Source organism: Podarcis pityusensis (genome assembly GCF_964106645.2).
Source record: "Podarcis pityusensis genome assembly, chromosome: W".
Lineage (NCBI taxonomy): Eukaryota > Metazoa > Chordata > Lepidosauria > Squamata > Lacertidae > Podarcis > Podarcis pityusensis.
Genome location: NC_138045.1, coordinates 18035160 through 18063006, shown reverse-complemented (window position 1 = coordinate 18063006; position 27847 = coordinate 18035160). Strand labels below are relative to the sequence as shown.

General features: G+C 44.8%; 1 protein-coding gene across 3 annotated transcripts; it reads left to right on the top strand.

Annotated features, from left to right (window-relative positions):
- Positions 1 to 2717: 2717 nt before the first annotated feature.
- On the top strand, positions 2718 to 27721 carry LOC308467772 (high mobility group protein B3). Of its 3 annotated transcripts, none has more exons than XM_080989477.1 (5): positions 2718 to 2829; positions 7040 to 7198; positions 9924 to 10063; positions 11515 to 11689; positions 26653 to 27721. In XM_080989477.1, exons 2-5 carry the CDS (start codon positions 7049 to 7051, stop codon positions 26677 to 26679), a joined length of 492 nt encoding a protein of 163 aa, XP_080845603.1. In that variant the 5' UTR covers positions 2718 to 2829; positions 7040 to 7048; the 3' UTR covers positions 26680 to 27721. The 3 variants fall into 3 exon arrangements, with proteins under 3 accessions (XP_080845603.1, XP_080845601.1, XP_080845602.1); XM_080989475.1 differs by lacking the exon at positions 26653 to 27721 and adding an exon at positions 21899 to 23053; XM_080989476.1 differs by lacking the exon at positions 26653 to 27721 and adding an exon at positions 21899 to 23053 and having other exon boundaries at positions 2732 to 2833; positions 7044 to 7198.
- Positions 27722 to 27847: the final 126 nt, after the last annotated feature.

The window sequence follows — 27847 nt, the reverse complement described above, 5'->3', positions numbered from 1 at the left end:
AATATGGAATCTGCAGACATAAAGCTTCCACATTTCCGAGTCTATTCTGTTTTCACTACTGACTACACATTGTACTTCTTGAATACTTGTAGGTTCTAGTGATTCCAACTTTAACTGCTGAAAATACTTTTCTCAATAATTGAATAATTAAAAAATAATTAGAAAGTGTATGTGTGTATTGATATGTGCATCTGATGCTTGTATGTATGTCTACATTGATGTGTGTGTAAATGTTTGTTTCTTCTCAATCTAGAAGAATCTCGAAGAATTCTTTTCAGTTACATTAAAACTTCAGTACCATCACCATCTATATTTGCATTTTCAACTTCAATCCAACATTTTATCAATTACATTGCAGGGGGTTGGACTAGATGTCCCTTGGAGTCCCTTCCAACTCTACAGTTCTATGATTCTATGAAAACACATTTAGAAAAAATGTAAGAGGAGAAGATGGGAGTTCGCATAGATGCCAAAAAACCCCACCCAAAACCAATAGGTTTGGATGCAATTGGGGAGACCAGAAAGGCTGCATGATGAGTAGGTCACATTTTCTACTGCATCACACTGTTTATTCATGTTAAGCTTGTGGTCTAGTAAGACCCCTAGATCCTTTTCACATATACTACTGGCAAGCCAGGTGCAGGGTCGCAGTGGGAGGGGGGGTGCAGCTGGGGTGATTGCCCCAGGTGCGTGGGGGGAAGAGCTGCTCACACCACCCTCCCCGAGCCAACCCTGCATGGCTTTGTGAAGCTGGCCTTGCAAAGCTGCTTGGTGAGGGTGGCATGATAAGGACCCCCAAGGGCACATGGCGGTGTAGCTCCAGCAGCTGGTGTCACTTTGGTTTCAAGGTCTGGTCTGGCACAGCAGGCTCCATTCACCCTCCGTGCCCCACCATGGAAACACTCCTTGCAAAGTGCCCTCCAACCCCACCCTTTGATCAAAGCCTGGGATTGAAGGACTCATGGCTGTTGCATCCTTCTCATTCTGCCCTCCCAGAGCGCTCCAGGGGTGTCGGGCGTGGGCACCTGTGCCTGCCCCGGGCACCGTTGGAACATGCTCTGCCGCTGACCAGGTGTCCTCCATCTTATACATTATCTGTGCAGTTGATTTTTCCTGCCGAAGTGCAGAACCTTACATTTGTCCCTATTGAAATTCATTTTGCTAGTTTCTGCCCAGTTCTCCCAATTGGTTTAAGGTCATTTTGAATCCTGATTCTGTTTTCTGCGGCATTAGCTGCTCCTCCCTGTCATCTGCAAATTTTATGAGCATCCCCTCAATTCTTTCATCCAAATCGTTTATAAAGATGATGAAAAACAATGGGCCCTGTGCCCCCAGGATGACAAGGAACCATAAGTGAGCACTCTTTGGGTTCTGTCAGTCAGCCAGCTACAAATCCACCTAACAGTTACCTCATCCAATGCTTGCTGAGGTCACTTGGATGATGATGTTGTGCATTCTAGCACTCCGGTGTCCAGCCCTTTAGAGTACTGGAAGAGTTCCCTAGTAACTCCTTACTTGGACTCTTCATTGGAGCAACATTTCTCAGAAGAGCATTTGCCTGCTTTTTCACTTTTTCACTTATACCCTATTATCATGTTGGAGATGACCATTCAATACTTCAAGATGAAAGTCAAGCAGTTCTCAAGTTTTTATAAGTTGCAAGACTTTGACTCCAAAGCTGAACTATGGCACAGCATGTGGAAGGAGAAGAAACTCAGCAAAGAGCAGTTAAAAGAGCTGAACATAGCAGACCTAGTAAAAGAGGCAGAAATCTTTTAACCTACCACAAGAAAGGCTCTGCTCATCTCTCTTGCTCAGCCACGCATCACTTGTACCGTAGAACGGTCATTCAGTACCTTGAGGCATGGGCATATCCAACTTGGGGGAGGGGGAATATGCCCATGCCTCAAGTAAATAAATAAATCAAGTAAATAAACATACTTAACTAACTGACCAATCGTGTTGGGGAGGGGGTTCTGCCCATCCCCAACAGTGATCCTGCTACCCCCAACATGAATCCTGGCTATGCCCATGCCTTGCAGAGAGTAAATACCTGATTAAGGTTGAGATGACAGGGGAGCGTCTCAATAGGCTATGCTTATTGTGTGTGCACAGAAAAACAGAATTGGAAAAAGGAGGAATTTAAGAAGGAAGTGCTGAAAAGGTTTTCAGCAAATCCAAGGAAACTTGTTTTAGTTTAGATTCTTTTAAAATAATATGAAAAAGGTGTGTTCTTTGTAGTTTTGTAAAATATATTCGTTAACCGCATGAAAGTGTTAATTTTTTAAAATCTAATATCCTAGTTTTCAAATTACTGAAGATTTTGACAGATTTTTCTGAGCACTTGGGGTCAAAAGAGAGTAATTTAAAACATCTATTGTTGAGACATGTCATTCTGAATCTGCTAGACAGAGGCAGACAGAGGATGGTGACAGGTGGGTGTCCTGCTTACTGCAATCAAGATACACTATATCCACAGTATCTCAGATCCACCAAGCTTGTAACTCCACAATCTCCTCTCCCCTTTCTTTCTTTCTCCAAAGTGGTTTGTGCGTTTGTGTGCTCCTTTTTTTGCTAGAGGGTGTTATTGTGAATGAATGACTTAACTACTTCTAACCAAATAGGCGTGGGGCTATGCTTAATATTCATAAGTCTTTAGGCCAGTGGCAGGGCGAGGAGGTTGTTTTAAACGGCAGAGCCCTACAGCCAATCAGGCCGCTCTCGTAGGCAGCCAACGCGAGGCTGAGCCGCAGCTACTAGCGCTGAGTCCTCTGCGTGCGCCTTGCTCATTTTCCTTGCTTATCGCCTAGGTTAAAGCGAACAATACAGGTAGGTTTCTGGAGCACTTTGCAACTGTTTTTGGGGCGGCTGCTCTGCTCGCCCTTTTAAATGCCCCCCTTTAAAGAAAAACAGTTTTAATTGTTCTTTTTTTTGGGGGGGGGGGGGAATCCTTTTGCTTAAAGAAGTTTCTCAGTTTTTAATTTTTGTCTGTATATATGTATTCCGATCAACTTTAACTTGGTTTTCCCAAACCTTCCTCTTAAGTAGGCGTGGGAAATCGAGACTTGTCCCGGATCCTGGTGTAAATGGAGCTAGGCTTATTTTTATATTTCTGATTAGGGGTGCGTGGGCGACGACGCCCAGATAGGCGCTTAAAAACACACACATACAGCCATTATCATTTAGGGGTGTCTCTTATTCTGCAGGGAAAATTAGTAAGTCCACACACATGGGTTTTCTGCTGCTACAGTAGAATATGGCTGGTACATTAACTTTCCCGCATGGGCGGGGGACCTCCCGCTTAACTGTCATGTCAGCCCCGTCTCCGCTTCTCCACGTGTGTTGCCTCTCACCTTGTCTCGCCTTCTTGGGGACAGCGGGCTGTTCTGGTGCCTGGTGTTTATTCTGCGTGAGTAATGGCTGCCGCTTTAGAATCTGAAAAGGATAATCTCTGCGCATCCAGGACATAAACACCCCGCCTCTCTTCTCCCTCTTTCTTCCCCACCATGTCTTCTCCTCGCCTTCTGATCCGCCCCAAGCCTTTCGTTTCCTCAATATTTTTATTTACCCTGTACATAAATGTGTCCCTCGTCCCCTTGTGACTGCCGCTAAGCCCTGAACCGTCCCCCCCCCTCGCCCTTTGCCATATGCTTGAGCTGAGGTCTTGTGTGCGTTAATATGGCTGGCGTTTTAGTGGTACGACTAAAGGAAGAAAAACATAAAGGCAACAGAGAGGCGGGAAACCTGAGCGACGCGGGGGGAAATGGGGGGGGGGGTGCAGAGACCCCCCCCACCCCTCCTTTCTATCAGTTCACGCCCGTGGTGGGGTGGTTGGGGGCCGGATTCGGCTTTCTTGCAGTTTTCCTCCTTCGGCGCGGCTGAGCGTTAGCCAGGGTTTGTAATGGCTTCATGACAGGCAGTCTTTGTTACAGACTACTGAGCTGAACAGGGAAATGGGGGTGGGAGGCTGCTTCAAAGCTGCCCCCCCCCATTTCCCGGACCCCGCCTCATAGGAAAGAGGACAGCTTTTTCTACGGGGCTGGTTGGTTTTCGGGAGCCCGGGTGCCTCGGCTTCCTTTCCTGCAGTTTTCATCCGAGCAGACGGGTGCCGGTGGCTTTGTTAGGGATACCAGTCTCGGTGCCTTGTAGAGAAGCCATTTTAGCGTATGGAGCTGGCTGGCTATGGGCGAGGGGGGAACCCTTCTCTCCATATCCCTGCCTTAGCAAAGCATCAAAACTATATAGCAAGGGCAAGTACCCCACAGCTTGCCCCAGCTCCAGCCAACTTTGACCCTTATGGCGAAAGGCGAGCCGAAGGGCTTATTTGCGGGGCACTTTCTTTCATGAGTAAGCATTACACAAAATGGAAGATGAATTATTGGTGTCTTTAGTGACCCGTCAGTTCTCCCCCACCCCGCCTTTTCACTCAGCTTCTCGGAGTCACTCCAGCAAATATATAGCGACCCCGGGCATATCCCAGCTGTATTTGTGAAGGCAATAAAAGGGCTTTTAAAAAACAAATTGCTCCAATGTAGTAAGGTGAAAAGGAAGGAAGATCCCTGCCACACACACCCCGTCACGCCTATTGAATCCTATTGAAATAGGATTATTGATTAGAAGAAAGGGGAATGTGAGGATTAGGTGTGATTTTTAAGAAAAGTGGGTGTTGATCTTTTTTTCCTGGAGAGGAAGAAATCAATAACAAAATTAATTAAAACTTTTAATGATATTTATTACCAATGTTCATTTAAATACATTTAAAAAAACATAATGAGCAAATTTCCCACCCCTGCTTTTAACCTCATAAATACTTGCTTTTTTCAGGAGATGAGGTGGGAAAGATGCTTTCATATCTGAAAAGTTAGCAGCCGTTCTGGGCATTAAAATTAATAAATAGTGACCACTCTGACATCAAAACTATAGATCCCTTGGTGGAGTAACATCAGTCTTATAAGTCATGCTTTTATTCAATAAACTCTTTGGTTTAAATACGTTTAATTTCAGAGACCTGGTTTTATAATGCTGAAGTAAAAGGTGTCCATATGAGATGCATGACAGATATTCTGACATGAAATGCATTTTTTAAGTCTTGAAGAAGTAGGAGAGTTTTCCTATTGAAGGCTAGCCAAAGACTACAAGTTACAACTATGTGTATTAGTTAACCCTTTAATACAGTTTTCAACCAATGTGCCGTGGCACTCTGGGGTGCCTTGAATGATAGTTTCCTTACCTCTGATGCCATCTTGTGTCTCTGCCTCCCAAAGGCTTGCACGACTGTTTGTTGCAGCAGCCTACAAGGCGAATGGTGCCTCTGGTTGCCAGGAGCTGAGGTGGCCTCAGAGTAAGGAAGTAAGTGGGTGAGGGAGCCCAGCTAGCCAGTCCACCAGCCCTTGCTGCTGGAAATGGACGGACAAGTGGGAGACCGGGCAGGCAGGTGCCACACTGGCCTTTCTTTTGCTTGCTGGCCTTTCCTTTCAATGCCTGCCTAGGAGCTGAGTGTCTGGTGTGGAAAGGAAGCCTTTTCACCATGCAGGCTTGGCGGTGCCCGCTGTTGCCACTGCTGCCTCCCAAGGTAAGGCACTGGCCTCATGTTCACCCTTGGCCAGTCTCTGCCGGGCCATCAAGGCTGGGAGCATCCTCTTCCCAGGCCCCTGTGGGGCATCATGAAGAGGCACCTCTCTTTGGGTTGGGGGGGAGGTGCTCAGAGACTGGGGAGATGGCAGCTGCTGCCCGGAGGACTTTCAAAGAGGGGAAAGGAGAGGAGGCTGAGGGAACACTCCACAAGGGAGGGTGATTGAAAAGGGGTGAGGGGCTGCCAGCTGTGCAGGAAAGGGGTAACATAACTGGGATTCTGAGGCCCAGAGTATGTTTCACCACAGGGGAGCAGCAGAAAGAATGTAGTTGGTCAAGGGAGCCTTGAACTCAAAAAGGTTGAAAACCTCCCTCTAGTATTATGGGCTGGTTCAAACATGTGCTTGACATTGGAACATAGAAAACTGCTTTTTACTGAGTCAAACCCATTGGTCCATCTAGCTCAGTATAGTCTACACTGACTGGCACAGGCTCTTCAGGGTTTCAGAGAGGAAGTCTCTCCCCAGCCATACCTGGAGATGCCACTGGGGACTGACTCTGGGACCTTCTGCATGTACAACAGATGCTCTAGCACTGAGCTACAGCCCTTGACCATCAAATGTAAGCAAATAAGCTCAGTCAAGGGAAAAACTATGCAATAATGCTGTGGACAGTGGCAGAAGAAGGGGGCGGGGGCGATCCACCCCGGGTGCCGTCTCTGAGCGGGGGTGATAAAAAGGAACCCCACAGGGGGCTCGCACCCCTTCGGGCACGGTGGTGCTAGCCACCGCCATCGTGCCACCGCCGCCACGTGCGGGGTATCCTCCACTCGTGGCTGCACCCTCCACCGCCGTTCGTATAGCACTCGAGCAGCGCTGTTGGCAAACCACCCAGTGGCACATGCACATGTGCCATACGTACCTTGCATGCACAGCAGCGCTCGAGTGCTGTATGGATGGCAGCGATATCTGCGCCGCTTACATACCACGCATATACGCGGCATATGGGTGGCGACGGGATACCGCCAAACAATCCCTCCACCGTCGCTGCAGCCGCGAGCAGAGGATCCCGCCAGGGTACGTATGGCGCATGCACTTTACGTAGCGGCACACACATGCGCGTTACGTAGCGGCGCACGCTCATACGCCGTACGTACGGCGCACGCGCATGCGCTGGTGGGAGGTTTGTCACCCTGGGTGCCGGTTCTCCTTCCTTTGCCACTGGCTGTGGCAGTAGAGAACTTGCACAATGTCCATGTCAGCTCAAGAAAAAAACCCAACATCCCAGTGGACAGAAATTATCTGGTTTTGGCTGATAAGATCTTAAGATGTATGCGAAAGTCAGTCTTACACTATGTCATTTTTAACCAACCGAAGGGTAGCCTGACTATAGGTTTGGTTGCCTAGTGTACACAGCATAAATTGCTTGTTGGAATGGTAAGTGGTGATCTTTTAAAATACCTTTCCAGAGAGTAAAAATGGCTAAAGGTGACCCGAAAAAGCCAAAGGGGAAGATGTCTGCTTATGCCTTCTTTGTTCAGACCTGCCGTGAAGAACACAAGAAGAAGAATCCAGAAGTTCCTGTCAACTTTGCAGAGTTCTCAAAGAAGTGCTCAGAGAGGTGGAAGGTATTGTCTCCCAGACCCAATTCCTCACACTTGCTATAAAGACAATGGCCTAGTGAGAGAAATCTATGTGTTCACTGCATGAACACACTTTCAACTTTAAAACAAAATCAACTGTCCTTAATTCTGTTAATTACTGTCCCCCTCTGCCATTTAAGCTTATTGCCATTATCTCAAATTACTGAATAGAGATTCACAGCCCAAGTCAAGGAGTTACAGAGCAATGAAGGAGTCTAAAACCCAGCTTGTGTCCCTTTTAGCATCTGAGAATTCACTGGGCATTGCCAGCACACTTTAAAGCATTTGTTGGAATCATAGGGACTACAAACTCTTGCTTTTTTTTTTTTTAAAAAAAAAAGAAAGTTCTTAGGAAGATGAATTCTGCACCATCTACTTCAGGGAAGCCATGACCCTCTATGGACCTTGGCCATGCTGATTGGAGCCGATGGCAGTTTGAGTCCAACAACATCTGGAGGGACACAGGTTCCCCACACCTAAAGTAGAGGATGCAGGATCTCTGAGTAGCCAACATGGCAGCTGAAGATGATGGGAATTGGAGTCCTAAACATTTGGTGGGCATCATGTTGCCTACCCATGCTGCTTTGTCTAGAACAGCCGTATTTGCACATGCAGGGTTCAAACAGAATAGGCGCTTTTTGAGACTCAATAGTCCCACCTTGTGACCAAGTTTAGATTTCCTGTCACAACCATTGTGACTAAAGTCTCCAGTGAGGGCAATGTCCCTAAGAGGGAGCACAAAAGCTGAAAACCTGTGATCAGGTTGTTGAGCTTAAGACACTCTGCAGGAAGAATAAATCTTACTCCATTGTGGTACCATTTGCATAAGCTGAAAAGCAAGTGGTCTGTCATAGCAAAAACACAGCCCCTCCTCCGCCCTGGTTCCTCAGGCTGAAGCAGCTGGTTTTTCAGCCCACCCCCACACCTCCAATCCAGAGCTGCTTGTGTTTAAGCCAGCAGTCTTTTGCTCCTCTTTTAAAGGGGCACCGTTTTCGGAGAAGGGGTGGATTGGTTTCTCTCTTCTTCTTCCTTCTTCTCCAGGCAGTTGACTCCCCCACCCCACTTTGCCACCCCCCCCCCTTTTGTCAGAAAAGAAGGGGTGTGTATGGGTGTGTGTTTTTTAAAGCAAAATGAGCTTTGCTTTGGGAGTTGGAGGGAGAGAGAGAGGCTGGCAAGTTCCTTTCATGTTTAAGTAAGGCTGGAAGGCTGCTTTGGAGAGATTTGAGACATCATCTGTTCCCCCAACCCCATTATTTAGGAGGAACTGCTCATAGAACTATATTTCTACTTCCGCTTCCTGCACATTTGTTTCATTTTCTCTCTCAAATTTCTTTCAAGTTCAGTAATAATAGTAGTAATAATTTATATGTTGCTTAATTGTCAAAGTTGGCCTCTATGTAGCTTAGAAGTATAAAACCAATTACGAAATAATATATATGCATGTAATAAATGTGCACAATAAAATAATTTCATTGAAACATTAAAATAAGCATCCACGTATAAAAAATAGAGTAAAGCAAGCACATTCAAACAATGCAACAGTTAAGAGTTAAAACAACAATTAAAAATTAAATATAGTAACAGTAATAAGTTTTTGCATTGTGTTCAAGTGTTCAGATACTACAAGTATGTATTCTTTTAATCCTTACAACTTCTCTGTCAAGTATGCCTCGCCTCACCTTGCCTTCCCTGCCCACCCCTTCCTTGGAGGTTTTTAAGCAGAGGTTGGATGACCATCTGGCATGGATGCTTTAGCTGATATTCCTGCATTGCAGGGGGTTGGACTAGATGACCCTTGGGTCCCTTTGAGCTCGTAAGTTTCTATGAGATTATGAGATTGCTGTTAGATCACTGGCTGCTGCCTTCCATGTGCTGCTTTGCCTCTCCTCCCCACCCAAAGCATGTTAGTTCAAATCTAGTGCAGTACTTTACATAACACATCACATATACACACAGAGAGAGACTGGTATTTGAACATATTAATTATTCAAATGACTTACGGTTTTTGCTGCTATTGCAGGAGTTGACCTATGTTTGTGGTTTCCAATAAAGAATTGCTATTAAAGTGTGATATTAACAATGTATCACTGATATGAATTGTGAATCAGTTCATGTGTTTGAAAAAATAAATAGAAGGTGCTGCTGTATTGGGGGGGGGATGGCAACTAGCCATTCTGTTTTTGCGCCTGTAACCCATGTTCCAGGGGCCATTTGGCTCCTAGCTTTTCTATCTCAGTTTCTAACACTGTGTGCAGGTATAGCTATAGTTGATCTGTCAAGAATATGCTCTTAAAATTTGCTTTTATCTTTATCTGGGAAGCTTGGGAGTAACATACAGAAGACGGAAGATACAAGCCACTGTATCTGGTCTTAATTTTGAGTCTGTTTCCCTTGGAACTAAAGCATGCAAGGGTGAACCAATGGCCTTACAGACTTGGGCTTTGGCAGGGAGTGCTTGGTTATATTTCAGATGGTTGAGAGCATCTCAGCTGTATTTTTGGAACATAGGTCTGGTGTTGCCTACCTGGGCAGGCAGCATCTCCACAAGGTCTCTGGTAGAAGTCTGTCTCCTCAAAAAGAATTTTATTTGGGACCTTTTGCCTGCAAAGCCTTTTTTCTACCTCTTAAGCTATGGTCCTTTCCTCGTGCCTTAGTTTGTGGCTTGTGTACTCTTTTTGGGAAGGTGCATGAGTAACTGTTTGCCTTTCAGACCATGTCAAACAAAGAGAAGGGTAAATTTGATGAAATGGCTAAAGCTGATAAAGTACGGTATGAGAGAGAAATGAAGGATTATGGACCAGCAAAGGGTGGTAAGAAGAAGAAGGATCCCAATGCCCCCAAACGGCCACCGTAAGTAACTTCCCTACATAACTGTGTACATAAACTTATTCGCATATTTGTTAGGTGGAACATTGCAAGCCTGCATTTAAACAAAGTAAGTAAGAAAGAAGTAGATCTGACAGTGAGAAGTTGCCTTAAACCAAATCAGACCATTGCCCCATCTAGGTTAGTATTGTATTCTGACTGGCAGTGGCTCTCCAGGTTTCAGGCAGGTGTCTTTCCCAGACCTACCTAGAGATGCTAAGAATTGAACCTGGGACCTTCTGCATGCTAAACAACTGAAGAAAGCACTTTTAAACAAACCTCTTCAGAGTCTCAGTCTGCTGCATTGGGTGAGAGTTAACCTATTAACAAACTATTGGAAAGACTTGATTGTTTTCAAGATAGCAGTACAACTGTTAATAAAAAAAAGTTAATGCTTTTGAAGGCTACTAATACCTGATCACCTAAATCTTGGCACTGAGTAGTTGATTGAGAGTGGCACCATTTGCCACTTCTGTGAGTATCCTGGAGGTGGGAGAAAGAAGCTTGAAATTTGTCTTCACTTAATGACCCTGATCTCCTAATTCTGTTATTTATTTAATAGCACTCTGGCGTGTTTGGTGTTTCACATAACATTAATACTTACAACTGTCCTGGAAGATGAGCCAGAAGTTGAACTGAAAGTATCTTCATAAGACAGCTTGGAGGTGGGGGTGCTGATGCTGAGGGCTAGTGGCTTGCCAAGGTCCCCCAATGAGTTTTGAGTTGAATTTAAATTGGGGAATTACTAGCTCATGCCTAGGTTATATTTTCTAACTGGTTTCACATCAGTCAAACTGTTGTGGTTTTCTGCCACTCTATCCCCCACCGAGAGTCCTTGGATCTGTAACACTGGAAAAATTTGAATCCCTAGTGCTACCTTCACACTGAGCTCATTTGAATGCAATGTTAAAATGGTTTAGCTGGCAGCCTTCCCCAACTTGGTGCCAACCAAAGGTTGCTGGGCTGTAACTCCTATCAGCCCCACCCCGTGTGACTGGTAGTCAGGAATGATGGGAGTTGTAGTCCAGCAACATTTGGAGTGCACCAGGCTGGAGAAAGCTGTTTTAGTACTATTTGTACAAGCCTCATTCTCATTAACTCCCCACTTCTCTGCTGGTATGGCATGCAAGGAGGAGATAGTTGAAATCTTGAAAGCTTTTGCTTCTAACAGCAGTGTCTTGTTATGTCTGAGCCCAGATAAACTGTGGTTTGGAGCTTCCAATGGTCTGGCGGCCACGCCAGGAGAGCATTCAAGTCCAAGACTTGTGCATGTAACACTAAACTGTAGTGTGGCATCTGAACCAAATAACTATTGTTTATTGGGGAGAGGAAGCTACTGTTTAAAAACTAGTTTGCTTGTAGTATAGGTAATAAACCCCTGGCCACCATGCCAGCTCTCAACTGCAGTTTGTCTTCTCCCTCCCATCCTTCACAAGGTCTGGATTCTTCCTGTTCTGTTCAGAATTCCGTCCCAATATCAAATCCACTAATCCTGGCATCTCCATTGGAGACGTGGCAAAGAAATTGGGTGAAATGTGGAACAACCTCAGTGATGGGGAGAAACAGCCTTACAACAACAAGGCTGCGAAACTGAAGGAGAAGTATGAGAAGGTAAGGCTCAGGTGGCTTCTGTCCATATGCTGCAAATTCTTGCTTACATTTGCTCCAAAAATGAAACAGTCTCATGACAGACACTTTAAAGCAGACTTTTTTTAACCTGGTGCACTTTCCAGATCTTTTGTTGAACTACCAGTTCCCATCAGCACTAGCTAGCGCAGCTGGCTGATGGGAGTTGGGAGTTCTGACAGCATTTGGAGGGTGCACCAGGTTGGTGAAGCCTGCTTTAAATGTAAACTGTGCTAACACATGTGGTGTTCCCAAATCAGTGGAGTACTTCCCAGCTAAGAGGGCATTCCAAGCCTACTGATAGTTCCTTCACTGGAAACAAATTCCAGTAACATCGGTGAGTGCATGTTTATCAGGAAACTGTGCTTAACAATTTACTTAAAGGGATTTCAGCTGACTCCAAGGCCTTTTAACTATTAACACTGACAAGATATGGCATGTTTATCTTGCTGTCTTTATGTCACTGGAGGAAACCTTGGCATACCTTCCTTTTGCTAGATCGGAAGTGTATTATCCCACCTCATCCCAGAGTTTCAGAGCAGATAACTGAAACGAAATACTGTAATACTCTCGGTACTGAAATATGTAAAGCTTTCCTGCCATTTCCAAACTTGTCCCTGTCTCAGAAGCCAGCCCAAGCAGGAATATTGTATTAATTTATGTGTTTTTATGTTGTAAAGATGCAACTTCTTTTTCTCTCTCTCTCCTCTGGCATCAGCCATTGCAAATTAGCAGTGATGGGCTCTGCTAAAAGGCATAAAAAGCTCATAATTTGAACTAAGAATGTAAGAAAAGCCCTGTTGGATCAGGCCAAATGTGCATCTAGTCCAGCATCCTGTGGTCCAACCAGATACAAATAAGAAGCCCACAAGCAGAACCTGAGCGCAACAGAACTCTCTCCACCTATGATTCCCAATAGCTGGTCTCCACTGCCTCCTGCAGTGGAAGTAGAACATAGCCACCATAGCTTGTAGACATACATAGGATTAGACAAAATCATGAAGGATAAGACTCTTTTAAATCCATCCATCTTGGCTGGTGTCACTGCCTCTTGTGGAGTGAAGTCCCTAGTTTAACTATGCAGTGTGAAGAAGTGCTTCCTTTTGTCTGTCCTGAAATACAAAGAAATTCTAGAGAGGTAGCTGGGCTGTATCCTATGGCATAATATTTTAATTTTAAAAAAATTATACTCCAGCAACAAAGGAGTTGCTCATAGCAGCTTACAAATATAAAAGCAAGCATACAGATTGCAGTGCTTCCACCTTTAAAATGCAAATTATCAAAACTAAAAATAGCAGTAAAAGATACAAGTACTAGCATTTGTTGTAAATCAATACATTTAAGCATCAGCACATAATCAAAAGTTTGTTTTTAAAAGGAATGTTTTCAATTGCTGGACAAACACAAATAAATGAGAAAGATAACCTTGCCTCTTGTGGCAGGGAATTCCACATATGGGATGCCTTACTTCAGAAGCCAATGGTGCATGCAAGAGATATGTAAAACCCAAACTTGGAGGATGGGCAGATTCACGTGAGAGAGCCCTATGGGTAATAACACCATCTTGAATTGCACTTGGAAAGCCAATTCAGTGGGAGACTACTGAGCAGGGTACAAATAATTTGAAACCAGTTCTGCTGGTATAGATTGGGGGGATGGGGTGGAACTGATAATACAGAGTTCTGATCTCACAAACTAATCTCATTTCCCAAAAAACTATAAAGGGCTTTTTAGGGACAAACCTTTAAAAGTAGCATACGTCCATGTATAGGAGGAATGGTATAAGATTATTTAGGCACATCAGTTAGGTGTAAAAATTACTACAGGAGAGGTGTTTGAAATCACACAAGTGTATAAACAAGCATAGGTTAATTGGAAGGGGCCACCTCTTGTGTGTACCTTGCCTGTCAAAGCAAGACCGCCAAAGCAGATCTCGGTGTATAGGCAAGGCCATATGGGTAAAGCGACGGTCTTAAAGTAACCCAGTTAGCACCAGCATGTTGAAGTGGGTTGGGAAACATACCAGGAACTAAGCTCCACAGGAAATTGTTTCTGTGGCGCTTATGCTAAACTCAAGTTTGAAAGTTGGCGGTGCCTTCTGTAAGCAAAGGGGCAAAGGGTGAAGATGTTACGGGGTTGAGAGTTCCAGGACCCCTTTGCTCTTTTTCCTAGCTATTAGGGCTGGAGAGCATGCAACTTTCCTTAGCTTGTGTAAGCCTGTATGGTAGGAATGAGAAACCTGTGGCCACCCAGATTATTATTATTATTATCATTTATCATTTATTAATTTTTATACCACCCTATACCTGCAGGTCTCAGGGTGGTTCACAGGATAAGATCACAATATAAAAACACACACACACACATACACACAATTTGTGTGTATATGTATATACACACACACATATACATACATATAAACAAAAACAACCCAATAACACCACCCCCAAACACATTTTAAAAGGGCATTGGGTGTGAATCAGCCAAAGACCTAGTTAAAGAGGAACGTTTTTTCCTGCCGTATAATGAAGGCACCAAGCAAAACTCCCTGAGGAGAGCATTCCAGAGACGGGGAGCCACAGCAGAGAAGGCCCCGCTCTCGTGTTGCCACCCTCCGGACCTCTCGAGGAGGATGCACACTAAGGAGGGCATCAGAAGATGACCTCAGGGTCTGGGTAGGTTCATATGGAAAGAGGCGGTCCTTAAGGTACTGGGGTCCTGAGCTGTTTAAGGCTTCATAGGTCAAAACCAGCACTTTGAATTGAGCCCAGAGACTAATTGGTAGCCAGTGCAATCGGGTCAGGATTGGTGTAATATGCTCAAACCGTTTTGCCCCGGTGAGCAACCTGGCCACTGAATTCTGCACTAGCTGGAGTTTCCGAACAGTCTTCAGAGGCAGCCCTACATATAACGCATGGCAGTAATTAACCTCAAGGTTAACAGCATAGACAACAATACTTGGGCTATCCCTGTCCTGATAGGGTCATAGCTGGGCCACCAGCTGAAGCTGATAGAAGGCACTCCATGCCACTGAGACCACCTGAGCCTCAAGTGACAGCGAAGCATCCAGGAGTACCCTCAAGCTACGAACCTGCTCCTTCAGAGGAAGTGAAACCTCATCAAGAGCAGGCGACCCCCCCCCCATCTGGTCTAGGGAACCACCCACCAACAGTGCCTCAGTCTTACCTGGATTGAGTTTCAGTTTGTTGGTTCTCATCCAGTCCATTATCAAGGCAAGACCATGGTCCAGCACTTCCACTGCCTCACCTGCAGATGTAAAGGAGAAGTAGGGCAGAGTATCATCAGCATACAGCTGACAATGTACTTCAAACCTCCGAATAACCCCACCCAGCGGTTTCATGTAGATGTTGAACAGCATAGGGGATTGGATCGAGCCCTGCAGAACCCCACATTGAAGGCTCCACAGGACTGAAAAGCACTCCCCAAGCAACACCCCCTGGGAATGACTATCCGAGCAGGACTGGAACCACTGCATAGCAGTACCACCCACCCCTGACTCGGACAGCCTCTCCAGAAGGATACCATGGTTGATAATATTGAAAGCCATCAATAGGTCAAGGAGAATTAACAGGGGCACCTTTCCCCGTCTCTCTCATGACACAGCTCATCATAAAGGGCGTTCCAAGCAGTTTCTGGGCCTAAACCCTGGCTGAAATGGCTCTACAAAACCAGTGTCTTCCAACAGTGCCTGGATCTGGTACACAACCACCCGCTCCAGAACCTTGCTCAGGAAAAGGAGATTAGCAACTGGCTGGTAGTTAGTTAGATTTTCTAAGTCCATGGAAGGTTTCTTAAGGAGTGGTTTTACCACTGCCTCCTTCAAACAGGCAGGGACCATCCCATCTTGCAAAGAGGCATTGATTACCTCCCTGGCCCAGCCAGCTGTTCCCTCCCTGCTGGTTTATATCAGCAAGAGGGGCAAGGGTTTGGAGCACAAGTGGTTGCCCTGACCTATCAAAGCACCTTGTCCACATCCTTGAGGCTTACCAATACCATGGCTCCGAAGCATCCTCTCCGATTGCATGGAGCCCGGACAGCCCCATGGTTTCCCCTGGAGCTGATGGTGATGAAACAATCGCTGAGATGGCTAGAACGCCGGTGGTGGAAAACTCACTCTGAATTGGACCGAACACAGGTTAGAGCTCAACGTCAAGCCTACCAAGTGGCGATGGCGACAGCAAAGAGGACCTTCTTTGCCGCCTCTATTGCATCTGCAGAAAACAGCAGGAGGAGACTCTTTCAGGTGGTTCGCAATCTATCAGAACCACCTTCATCATCGGGGCCGGGTAGGGACCCCAAGATCTCATGCAATGCTTTTGCAAAGTTTTTTGCAGATAAAGTTACTCAGATTCGGAAGGAGGTAGACTCCACTGTGGGAGCAGGGCTAGGGCGGGAGAGTGCTAGAGTCCTGTCTAGTCATATTGTTGTTGTTGTTTAGTCGTTTAGTCGTGTCCGACTCTTCATGACCCCATGGACCAGAGCACGCCAGGCACTCCTGTCTTCCGCTGCCTCCCGCAGTTTGGTCAGGCTCATGTTTGTAGCTTCGAGAACACTGTCTAACCATCTCATCCTCTGTCGTCCCCTTCTTCTTGTGCCCTCAATCTTTCCCAACATCAGGGTCTTTTCAAGGGAGTCTTCTCTTCTCATGAGGTGGCCAAAGTATTGGAGCCTCAGCTTCACGATCTGTCCTTCCAGTGAGCACTCAGGGCTGATTTCCTTAAGAACGGATACGTTTGATCTTCTTGCAGTCCATGGGACTCTCAAGAGTCTCCTCCAGCACCATAGTTCAAAAGCATCAATTCTTCGGCAATCAGCCTTCTTTATGGTCCAGCTCTCGCTTCCATACAACACTACTGGGAAAACCATGGCTTTTACAATACGGACCTTTGTTGGCAAGGTGATATCTCTGCTTTTTACGATGTTGTCTAGGTTTGCCATCGCCTTTCTCCCAAGGAGCAGGCGTTTTTTAATTTCGTGGCTGCTGTCACCATCTGCAGTGATCATGGAGCCCAAGAAAGTAAAATCTCTCACTGCCTCCATTTCTTCCCCTTCTATTTGCCAGGAGGTGATGGGACCAGTGGCCATGATCTTTGTTTTTTTGATGTTGAGCTTCAGACCATATTTTGCCCTCTCCTCTTTCACCCTCATTAAAAGGTTCTTTAATTCCTCCTCACTTTCTGCCATCAAGGTTGTGTCATCTGCATATCTGAGGTTGTTGATATTTCTTCTGTTGGGAGCCCTTTACCCATCAGAGGGGGTGCAGGAAAACGTCCTGGAGGCCCCGTGAGCAGTGGGGGGGGGGGGCAGTGAGCAGTGAAAGCTCAGAGACGCCTCTTTCTCCAAAGAGAAAGTGGTGCCTCAAACTCGTTGGTGCCATTGTCGATTATTACAGCGAGAAAGTGTTGTTGTTGACATTCCTGGGTCGCCAGGGCAACAATCTCCTCGCTACCCCCCTCCTTGGGGCTTCTGCAGATGTCCTCTCTGGTTGTCATGGCAACATCTTCCGGCGATCTTAATTCCAGCTTGGGATTCATCCAGCCCAGCCTTTCGCATGATGAATTCTGCATATAAGTTAAATAAGCAGGGAGACAATATACAGCCTTGCCGTACTCCTTTCCCAATTTTGAACCAATCAGTTGTTCCATATCCAGTTCTAACTGTAGCTTCTTGTCCCACAAAGAGATTTCTCAGGAGACAGATGAGGTGATCAGACACTCCCATTTCTTTAAGAACTTGCCATAGTTTTCTGTGGTCGACACAGTCAAAGGCTTTTGCATAGTCAATGAAGCAGAAGTAGATGTCTTTCTGGAACTCTCTAGCTTTCTCCATAATCCAGCGCATGTTTGCAATTTGGTCTCTGGTTCCTCTGCCCCTTTGAAATCCAGCTTGCACTTCTGGGAGTTCTCGGTCCACATACTGCTTAAGCCTGCCTTGTAGAATTTTAAGCATAACCTTGCTAGCGTGTGAAATGAGTGCAATTGTGCGGTAGTTGGAGCATTCTTTGGCACTGCCCTTCTTTGGGATTGGGATGTAGACTGATCTTCTCCAATCCTCTGGCCACTGCTGAGTTTTCCAAATTTGCTTGCATATTGAGTGTAGCACCTTAACAGCCTCATCTTTTAAAATTTTAAATAGTTCAGCTGGAATATCATCACTTCCACTGGCCTTGTTATTAGCAGTGCTTTCTAAAGCCCATTTGACTTCACTCTCCAGGATGTCTGGCTCAAGGTCGGCAACCACACTACCTGGGGTATACAAGACATCCATTTCTTTCTGGTATTATATGGGATCAATTTCAATCTGTTACCCCCGAGGATGTGGACAGGCTGCTTGGACGAATGAAACCAACCACCTGTCTCCTTGATCCTTGTCCATCCTGGCTGATAAAAGTAAGCTGGGAAGGGCTGGGCGATGGGCTCTGTGGGGTGGTGAATGCTTCCTTCTGTGAAGGAGCCTTCCCAGTCCCACTGAAAGAGGCGGTCATTAAACCGCTTCTTAAAAAAACATCTTTAGACCTCACCACGGGACTGAAACTGTCTTGGTCGCACTGGTCGATGATCTCCGGCGGGCTAGTGACAAAGGTGAGATCTGTTTCCTATTTCTGCTGGATCTCTCAGCGGCTTTTGATACCATCGACCATAACATCCTTCTGGACTGTCTTGAGGGGCTGGGAGCTGGGGGCACTGTTATACAGTGGTTCCGCTCCTTTCTCCTGGGCTGTGTCCAGAAAGTGGTGTGGGGGATGAGTGTACAGACCCCTGGGCTCTCACTTGTGGGGTGCCTCAGGGTTCCGCCCTCTCCCCCATGCTTTTTCACATTTACATGCAGCCGCTGGGAGAGATCATCAGCTCTACCTCTCTTTTAAATCAGAACCAGTGAAGGCGGTGAAGGTCCTGTGTGAGTGTCTGGAGGTGCTTGGAGGATGGATGGCAGCTAACAGATTGAGGATGAATCCTGACAAGACAGAAGTACTGTTCTTGGGGGATGGGGGGGCGGGCTGGTGTGGAGGACGCACTGATCCTGAATGGGGTAACTGGGCCCCTGAAGGACCAGGTGCACAGCCTGGGAGTCATTTTGGACTCACAGCTGTCCATGGAGGTGCAGGTTAATTCTGTGTCCAGGGCAGCTGTTTACCAGCTCCATCTGGTACGCAGGTTGAGACCCTACCTGCCCGCAGACTGTCTTGCTAGAGTGGTGCATGCTTTAGTTATCTCCCGCTTGGACTACTGCAATGTGTTCTACGTGGGGCTACCTTTGAAGGTGATTCGGAAACTGTAGTTAATCCAGAATGCAGCAGCTAGACTGGTGACTGGGAGTGGCCGCCGAGACCATATAACACCGGTCCTGAAAGATCTTCATTGGCTCCCAGTACATTTCCAAGCACAATTCAAAGTGTTGGCGCTGACCTTTAAAGCCCTAAATGGCCTCGGTCCTGTATACCTGAAGGAGTGTCTCCACCCCCATCATCCAGCCCGGACACTGAGGTCCAGCACCGAGGGCCTTCTGGCAGTTCCCTCACTGCGAGAACTGAGGTTACAGGGAACCAGGCAGAGGGCCTTCTCGGTAGTGGTTCCTGCCCTGTGGAACGCCCTCCCATCAGATGTCAAGGTAATAATAAACTATTTTACTTTTAAAAGACAACTGTTTGGGGAGGTTTTTAATGTCTGATGCTGTATTGTTTTTAATATTCAGTTGGAAGCTGCCCAGAGTAGCTGGGGAAACCCAGCCACATGGGCGGGGTATAAATAAATTATTATTATTATTTATTATTAGAAATTCAACCAAAACAACAGGACTAGACTGTGCTCTGGACACCCCATGAGATTCCTCTGCTATAACAACAGAGTCAAGATCTTTGTGGATGCAAATGATTTTATCCTCCAAATGCTTTGCAAACAAGTCACAGCAAGCTACCATTGGTTCCACCACCTCCTTTGGGCCAGCCTGTAAAAGGCCCCCATACTACCTGGAATAGCTCTGCCAGACAGCATAATGAGGATGCAATGGAGGCAGCAAAGTATGTCTTCCTTTCTGCCTTCCCTGCCACTAGGTAGGCTTGATAATGAGCCCTTACCAGTGTTTGGTTGCATTCATTCAGATCTTTTCTCCACTTGCATTCAAGCCGTCTCCCAGCTTGTTTCCTCGCTCTAAGCTATGGGGGCTTACAGGGGGCCAAAGGGGCTCCACAAAGTGGGAGAGGATACTCAGGGGTGATCGTGTCAATGACCTGAGCTATTTGGAATCCCACTGGATCTATCAGCCTCCAAGGGCGGACCTTCCTAATAGGTACCCCACCTCTGTGGAGGGGAAATGGTGATGACAGCCTAAATCTCAACAGGAGATCTGACCATGAAAGGGGACAGATGTCAATGTCCCCCACTTTCAAATCACCCTCTTCCCGCCCAGTTGAGAAAGCAAGGTCCAGAGTGTGGCCTGCCACATGCATTGGGTCGGTGACATGTTGGGAGAGCCCCATAGTTGTCATGGCAGCCAAGAAGTCCTGAGCCGCCCTAAAGCCAATTGCCTTGGCATGGATGTTGAAGTCCCCCAACACCAACAGTCTGGGAATCCTCAACACCACCTCTGAGACCAGCTCTGTCAGCTCAGGCAGGAGGACTGCTGGGCAACAAGGTGGGCAATAAACCAGCAGAATCCCTAATCTGTCCTGATTGCCCAATGCCAGGAACACACTCTAGATTACACACACACACACACACCCCGACTCAACAGAGAGCCTGGAGAGAGAGAGATTGAATCTCTATAGACCACAGCAACTCCCCCTCTCCGACTCTCGAGTCTGGCCTGATGCTGCACTGAGTACCCAGGTGGGCACAGCTGGATGAGACCAACTCCACCCTGTTCACCCACCCAGGTTTCAGTGATACATGCCAGATCAGCCTCCTCATCCATAATCAAATCATGGATGAGGGAGATTTTATTCTGGGCTGACCTGGCATTCAACAGCAGCATTCTCAGACCTGAGGGCTGACTGATACGACAACCACAGTTCCCCAGGTTGGAGGAGGGGCTGGCATACGGCACAGTCACTAGCTGCCTGTGCCGTGTGCTCCTAACCTGGTCTACCCCTCCTCCCACACCATACCTCCCCCTATCCAGAACCGCTGTAACTGGGCCTCCCCCTGCTCTCCCACGCTCCTCTCCTCTCAGGCACATGTTTTGAAAATATAAGAAAAACAAAAACAGGGGAAAAAATCCAAATGGGAAAAAAAAATCACGAACTGCCTGGGCCGCGTGCCCCATACATGACATGCCCCTCTTCCCACACCATACCTCCCCCTACCCTCAAACCACTGTAATTGCCACCCTCCCCTGCTCCTCTCCTCCCAGGCACATCCCACAAAGAGCCCTTACAAAACTAGTTAAAAATCATTAAAATTGTTAAAACAATTACAAGCAGTTTACCAGTGTAAACAGTGTTCTCTGCTGGGCAACCCCAGTGCTTTGTAGTCTGTCAGGGTCCCACCCTAGGCCTGGTGGAAAGAGGCAGGTCCCATGGAACTTGCAGCAGATGTTGTTGGATCCCAACTCCCATCAGCCCTGACTAGCACAGTCCATTTTCAGGGCTGATGGTTAGTTCTTAGTTCAACTACATCCAAGAGGGGCTACTCCTACTTTTGGGGGGGAACAGAGTTTTGGCTACTTTGGCACTGAATTTTTACTTTTAAAAAGCACAGAATGAGTATGATATCACTTGCTTAATGCATAGAGCTGCTTGTGTGAATGGGAGGGGGTTTCTCGTGCAGGTGGGTCTTCCCTCCTGTGTTGCATTATGTACAGCTCCATGGGAAGTGGAATTTTGCGGGGTGCAAGAGACTGGAGGCCCATTGTTCAAGTAACACCACACCTACAGTTCTATGTATCTAAGTCATTGTTTTGCAAGTGTTAATAGTTGCAGTTTGCTAACAACCACCACCAGTTTCCAACTGAGAAAGTGGCAATGTAATAAAATAACCCTCCTTACTGGCTTAAAAATAAATAAATCAGTCTAATCCTGCGTATCTCCCCACCTCCCCCAAGGTGTTCAATAGTGATAAGTGAAATAGTGCCTTTAGCTTATTTCATGTGAAATAGGCTATTTTGAAAGCCCCCCCAAACAAGGCAAATAGGTTGATAACACAAAGGCCAGTGAAACTCATCCTCTTGCTCTTGCAGGATGTCGCAGACTACAAGTCTAAAGGCAAGTTTGATGGTGCAAAGAGTGCAGTGGCCAAAGCGGCTGTTGCAGCTCGGAAAAAGGTAGAGGAGGAGGAGGATGACGAAGACGAGGAGGAGGAAGACGAGGAGGAGGAGGAGGAGGAGGAGGAGGAGGAATGAGAAACTGTATAATACTTGTCTCCATGTGAATACCATAGAGTAGGGGAAACACCATTTGGAAAAGAGAAAATAAACAGGCACTTCTTATTTAAGAGGGTGTCTTATTTGCCCTTTTTATTAGGTTTAATAAAATAATTTAGATTTTGACCACACCAGCGGTGGGAGCTTAAATTAAATAAAGTTGCTGTAGGAAAATCCAGGAAAGAAAAACTAAATATAACCAAACCATGGTTTATATTAAGTGTCCATAGGCACTCTGAAATTGTAACAAAGTTGTACATATTTCCAAGTATTTTTAAAACAAAAAGGTGGAAGCAAGACACTCTTGTGTTCTCCTCAACTCTGTGCACTTTTCCTGTTGGTGTAACAAAGCATTTATAAATGTTTCTCAAGCATCTTATTTTTTAATTTGTAAGGTGGTGTTTAACTATATGGTTATTGGTTAGAAAATCCTGGGTTATAAAACTGTACATATCTATAGTTTGTAAAAACTAGACAGATTCTTGTGGTTCATGCTTTCAGTGGTGATGCCTCAGAGGGGGATGGGCAGTAACTCCCTGAAGGTTGTAACACTCTTCCACAGAGGGACAGAGGGGTCGTATCTCAAAGCACACTCTGCAAAATTAGATCTATTTACAGTACAGTGGGCATCCATTTAGCCTAAAGTTTTATTTCTGTATATAGTGAAACTAGCATTCTGCTGCCATTCTTAGTTGCAGAAGGGGAGGAGGAATTTCAGCTGGCATGAGAAATTGTATGGATACTTTTCTTTCCTTTTTTAATTAAGTGGGGTAATTTTTAAATGGAAACTGAAGATCTCTTCGTTTTCAGCTTAAAATGTGAAGAGAGGGCACAGAAAATTGAAGTTCAAAAACACCCTGTATTTAAAAAGATAAACAAAAATTTTCAAAAAACGTTATGTTGGGGTTTTTTGTATGTTTAGAATGCTGAAATGTTTTTGAAGCAAAAATAAATAGTATTACATTTTTAAAACTTCTTGACAATATTCTAAATCTTTCTGCTTTTAACAAGGTTCCCTGCAGCAGCAAAAACACACACACAAAAAAACAAAAAAAAACCAAAACAGAAAGTTCTTTCAGCGTCAACCCAGCCAGTGAACCATTTTAAAACTTTAGTAAAGCTTTACTTTTCCACTTCCCCAAGAAAGGAGCATGATGGTCTAGGAAAGGACTACTTGAGTTAAAGATGTTGTGCAAGATTGAGTCTTACTCCTTTGAAACTGGGACACTTGTGACCTTAAATGTGTGTATACCACTGTTTGGAAAGATAGGTAACTAAGAAGGAGCAAGTGTTTCTTTTTAGCTGTGTTGGGTACCTTTATAGCCCAAATTCTATGATTTGTAAATATTAAAATGTGCCTCTTTTTTGTCCTGTGTTGAAACTGCTTCAGACTTGTGTATTCCCACTCCTTGACCACCAGCAGTTCAGTTACTGGTAGGAAGAATATTACAGTTACAATCAAAATTATTCAACCCCCATTGCAAATCAGGTTTATTATCAAAAATTATAGACTTTCAGCTGTTTGCAATTGTTTTGCATCGTTTTGCAGTGCAAACCCCATGTTTTACAGCACCCCCCAAAAAGCACAGCAAGTCATACATCAAATTGGGGTTCCAGGATAATGATAATCATCCACCCAACCTGAAAAGAAAGTTGTTCTAAGTAAAGGGAAGCTACCAGAAACTTGGCAAAAAGCATTCATAACTCTAATACCTAAACAAGGTCTAGACCCAAAGTCGGTACAAAATTATAGACTAATATCGCTCCTGAACAATGGTTACAAATTATTTGCAGACATTCTAGCAACCAGATTAAAAAGGGTATTAAAGGTCATAATAAATGGAAGACCTAGTGGGGTTTTTTACCAGGCAGACAAATGAAGAACAATATAAGAATGAGAATTGATATTCTGGAATATTTGGAAATGAGAAGTGATAAGCAAGCAATATTAATGTTTGTTGATGCGGAGAAAGCATTCAATAATATATCTTGGGATTTCCTTAAAAATGATGGGGAAAATGGATCTAGGTGAAACCTTCAATAGAGGAATAAATGTGATATATCAGAATCAAAGAGCCAAACTAATTATAAACAACGGACTAATAGAAAATTTTAGGATAACAAAGGGTACAAGGCAGGGATGTCCATTGTCCACACTACAGTTCATCCTGATATTAGAAGTTTTGGTGAGCAAAATAAGAAAGGACAGTGAGATCAAAGGAATCGTAGTGGGAAACAATTCATTTAAATTGAAGGCATTTGCAGACGACTTAGTAATTACAACAGAAAATCCAATGGAAAGCCTATCCATAGTGTTAAGAAGAATTGCAGAATTTTGTCAGGTGGCAGGATTTAAACTTAACAAAACTAAAACTAAGATGTTAGTGAAGAACATGTCAGAACAAGTTAAAGAGGAGCTGCAAAAAACCTCAATTACCAAAAAAGTAAAATACCTCAGAATTTGGCTCACAATGAAAAATATAAACCTGTTTAAAGAGTTTGACCAAACTGCGGGAGGCAGTGGAAGACAGAACCTGGCATGCTCTGGTCCATGGGGTCACGAAGAGTCGGACATGACTAAACAACAACAACTTTAAAATGTGGTTAGAGATGTAAAAAGATCTAGAGATATAGAATAGGTTGAACCTCTCACTATGGGGGAGGATATCCGTAATAAAAATGATGGTACTACCCAAGATGTTACATCTTTTCCAATCAATTCCAGTGGTAGGAGGAGCAGGGAAATTTAAGGATTGGCAAAAGGACTTATTGAGACTTATCTGGCAAGGAAAAAAACTTAGAATAAAACATAAATTGCTGATTGACATTAGAGGGGGGGTTGCATTACCGAATTTAAAATTGTACTATGAAGTGGCTTGTCTCTGCTGGTTGAAAGACTGGATGAATTTACAGAATACTGATTTATTAACTCTTGAGGGATTTGATAACCTATATGGGTGGCATGCTTATTTGTGTTACAGGAAAGTGAAGGTCCACAAGGGGTTTTTAAATCATGTGATAATAAAAGCATTGTATGGCGTATGGGATAAATATAGGAATTTATTAGAACAGAAAACCCCCTGGTGGTTATCCCCACTTGAAGCCTTCTCAGTAAAGAAAAAATAAATAAATAAGAATTGGGCAACATATAAGGAACTGTTAGAGGAGGACAAAATCAATTAAAACTGAGAAAGTTTGAGGATATAAGACATCATCTCAGACTGGTTACAATACCACCAATTGAACGACATCTTTAAGGTAGATAAAAAATTGGTTTTGCTACGGAAATATCAGAATTAGAGAGAGGTCTATTAAAAAATAGAGACAAATTGCATTCCAAAATGTACAGACTATTACTAAACTGGGAAATAAAAGAAGAAGAGGTAAAGTCGGTTATGGTTAAGTGGGCGATGGACTTTGGATATAACATACAGATGGTGGAATGGGAAAATTTATGGAGAAGGGAGCTGAAATTTATGGCTTGTTTTACTATAAAAAAAGAAACCTTTATGAAGATGCTATACAGGTGGTACATCACCCCCAGCAAACTAGCTAAAATATAGAAAACCAACTCAAATTTATGCTGGAGGTGTAGAGAGTTAGAGGGAACAATGTACCACATGCGCTGGGCTTGCAAAAAAAAATAAAGAGCTTTTGGCAACTTATATAATGAATTTTTAAAAACTGTTCAAAATAACGTTTATCAAAAAACCTGAAGCCTTCCTCTTAGGCATTATGGCATCAGACATCTCAAGAGAGAAAAGGAGGGTCTTTTTGTATGCAACAACGTCAGTAAGGATGCTGATTGCCAAGGGTTGGAAAGGAGATAAAATTCCATCAAAAGAGGAGTCTGATCTCCGGGCAGACCTGAGCCCCACAGAGGTTAGAGGGGAGCGCGCCAAGGCGCCCCCCCCAAGCTCCGCAAAGGTGTGTGGAGTGTCAAGTGGTCCAGCGGAGTGCCAATCTCCCGCCCCCCCTGGAAAAACCGCTGCCGAAGGGCAAGCGGGGGGGGGAGCGGTTGAGAGCGCTCTCAGCTGTACTGTGACTCTCGAGCTGCCTGCTGTCAGCAGGAGATTCACAACTAAAAATATTCAAGCTGAAATAAAAGGGTAAGAAGAATTCTGCATCTTCTACAGTTTTGCTTGAAGAAAGAAATATAATCAGATTGGATTTAATTAGACTGAATTTGGCAATACATAAAGGGTTAAAACAGGAGGTCCACCCTTCACTTTCTGGGTAAATTACATTGCATGGAGAAAAGTTGCAAGTAGGATAACTTATTTTACTAAAAAGGTATGGGCAAGTGCCTGTTGATGAGCCACCAAAACCCATCCTTCACTGATTGTCAGTATCAGGAGATTTTAAAAGTGGCTACGATGCTGTATTGAGAGACAGAAAAGGGAAGGTAGTGCCAGACTTCTGGGAGCATCAGGGAGCCCTAACACCACTTTCTCAAACCTTTCGCTTATGGTTGTGGAAAGGAAAGTTCTTAGCAACTGAAATCTATTCATAATTGTGTATTATCACTATTGGATTATAAAATTGGGAATTTATTTTTGTACTGTGTTGAGGAACTTGGCAGAAGAGACTTTGATTAAATATATGAAGAGCTCTGCTGAGGATTATAAGATATCCTGCTGGGAGGAATAAAAGAAGGAAGAAGCTTGAAGTTGGCTCAACAAACACAACTGAGACTTTAAGGAACAGTTTGCAAGTGACTTTGTACCCCACTCTGAGACATTTTGGAAAAGTGGACAAGTGGTTTTAATATGCTTCCTCTGGAAAAGTACTGGATCTCCCTGGTGTTTACTGGGAAACTCTACTGAATAGCCTTGGACTTAATCAGGTCTGATAGAGGAATCTGGCTGCTCTGAAAACATTGGAAGGATGGGCAGGGCAGCCAGAGATGAACTCAGATGCTGAAATTATGGCATTCTTGTACCAATGGAGAAGAGAATTTATGGAAACCATGGCGAAGATATCTGAGACCATCAGTACCAGATTGGATCAGTATAACAACACAGCGGAAGAACCTGAAATGAGAATAGACACAGGGGAGACTCTTGGGCAAAGACAGGAGGGAAAGTTTGTAAAGGTGGAAAGGCTAATTGTTATGAAGAAAAACCGAAAGGAAAGAGCAGGGGGATTTGAAGGGCAGCATACACAGAAAACATTTGAGGAAGTATTGGTAAAATCACCAATGTTAAGACAAGAGGAGCTGAAATTGGAAATTGTCCTAACTGGTAGCAGCTTCTTTGTCAGGGAGCCTCCTGCCTTCCCTGACATGAGCCAAGATGAAAATTCTGAGCAGGAGGGAGAGACAGCTGCAGAGAGAGAAAATGAAAGTGAGGGGGAGGAAGGGGGGGGGAGAGAAACACTGTCAGTGAAAACAAGCAAGCAGAAGAAGGGCAGGAGTTAAGTTCTAGCAATGATACTGTTTATGAGTCCCCTCGTGCAGGTTGTTTAGGGAGAATAAGGGAAAAACGTGACACATGTTGCAAAGCAGGAAAAGGGTGGAGCTCTTTACGCTGGGGTCGTAAAAAGAGACTAATCGTGCCAACATCTAGCTCCAGTGAGGATTGATTACGAGTGTGGTGGAGTTCTTGTGTAAATAATAATAAAACTAAGACTATAAAACTGTCCAGAGTGTCCAGCCTTCTGTGTGAAGAGAGCTGCTTGTTAATCCTTGACATTCTTGAGGAGCTTTAAATATGAGTACAGACAGGAAATAGAGAAATTTTGGTGAAATCACAACCGTGGAGACAG

Coding starts and splice junctions, on each gene's coding strand:
- LOC308467772 (XM_080989475.1), top strand. CDS start 7,049: ATGGCTAAAGGTGACCCGAAAAAGCCAAAGGGGAAGATGTCTGCTTAT. Junction 7,199..9,923: donor AGTGCTCAGAGAGGTGGAAG/GTATTGTCTCCC, acceptor TTTGCCTTTCAG/ACCATGTCAAACAAAGAGAA. Junction 10,064..11,514: donor AATGCCCCCAAACGGCCACC/GTAAGTAACTTC, acceptor ATCCTTCACAAG/GTCTGGATTCTTCCTGTTCT.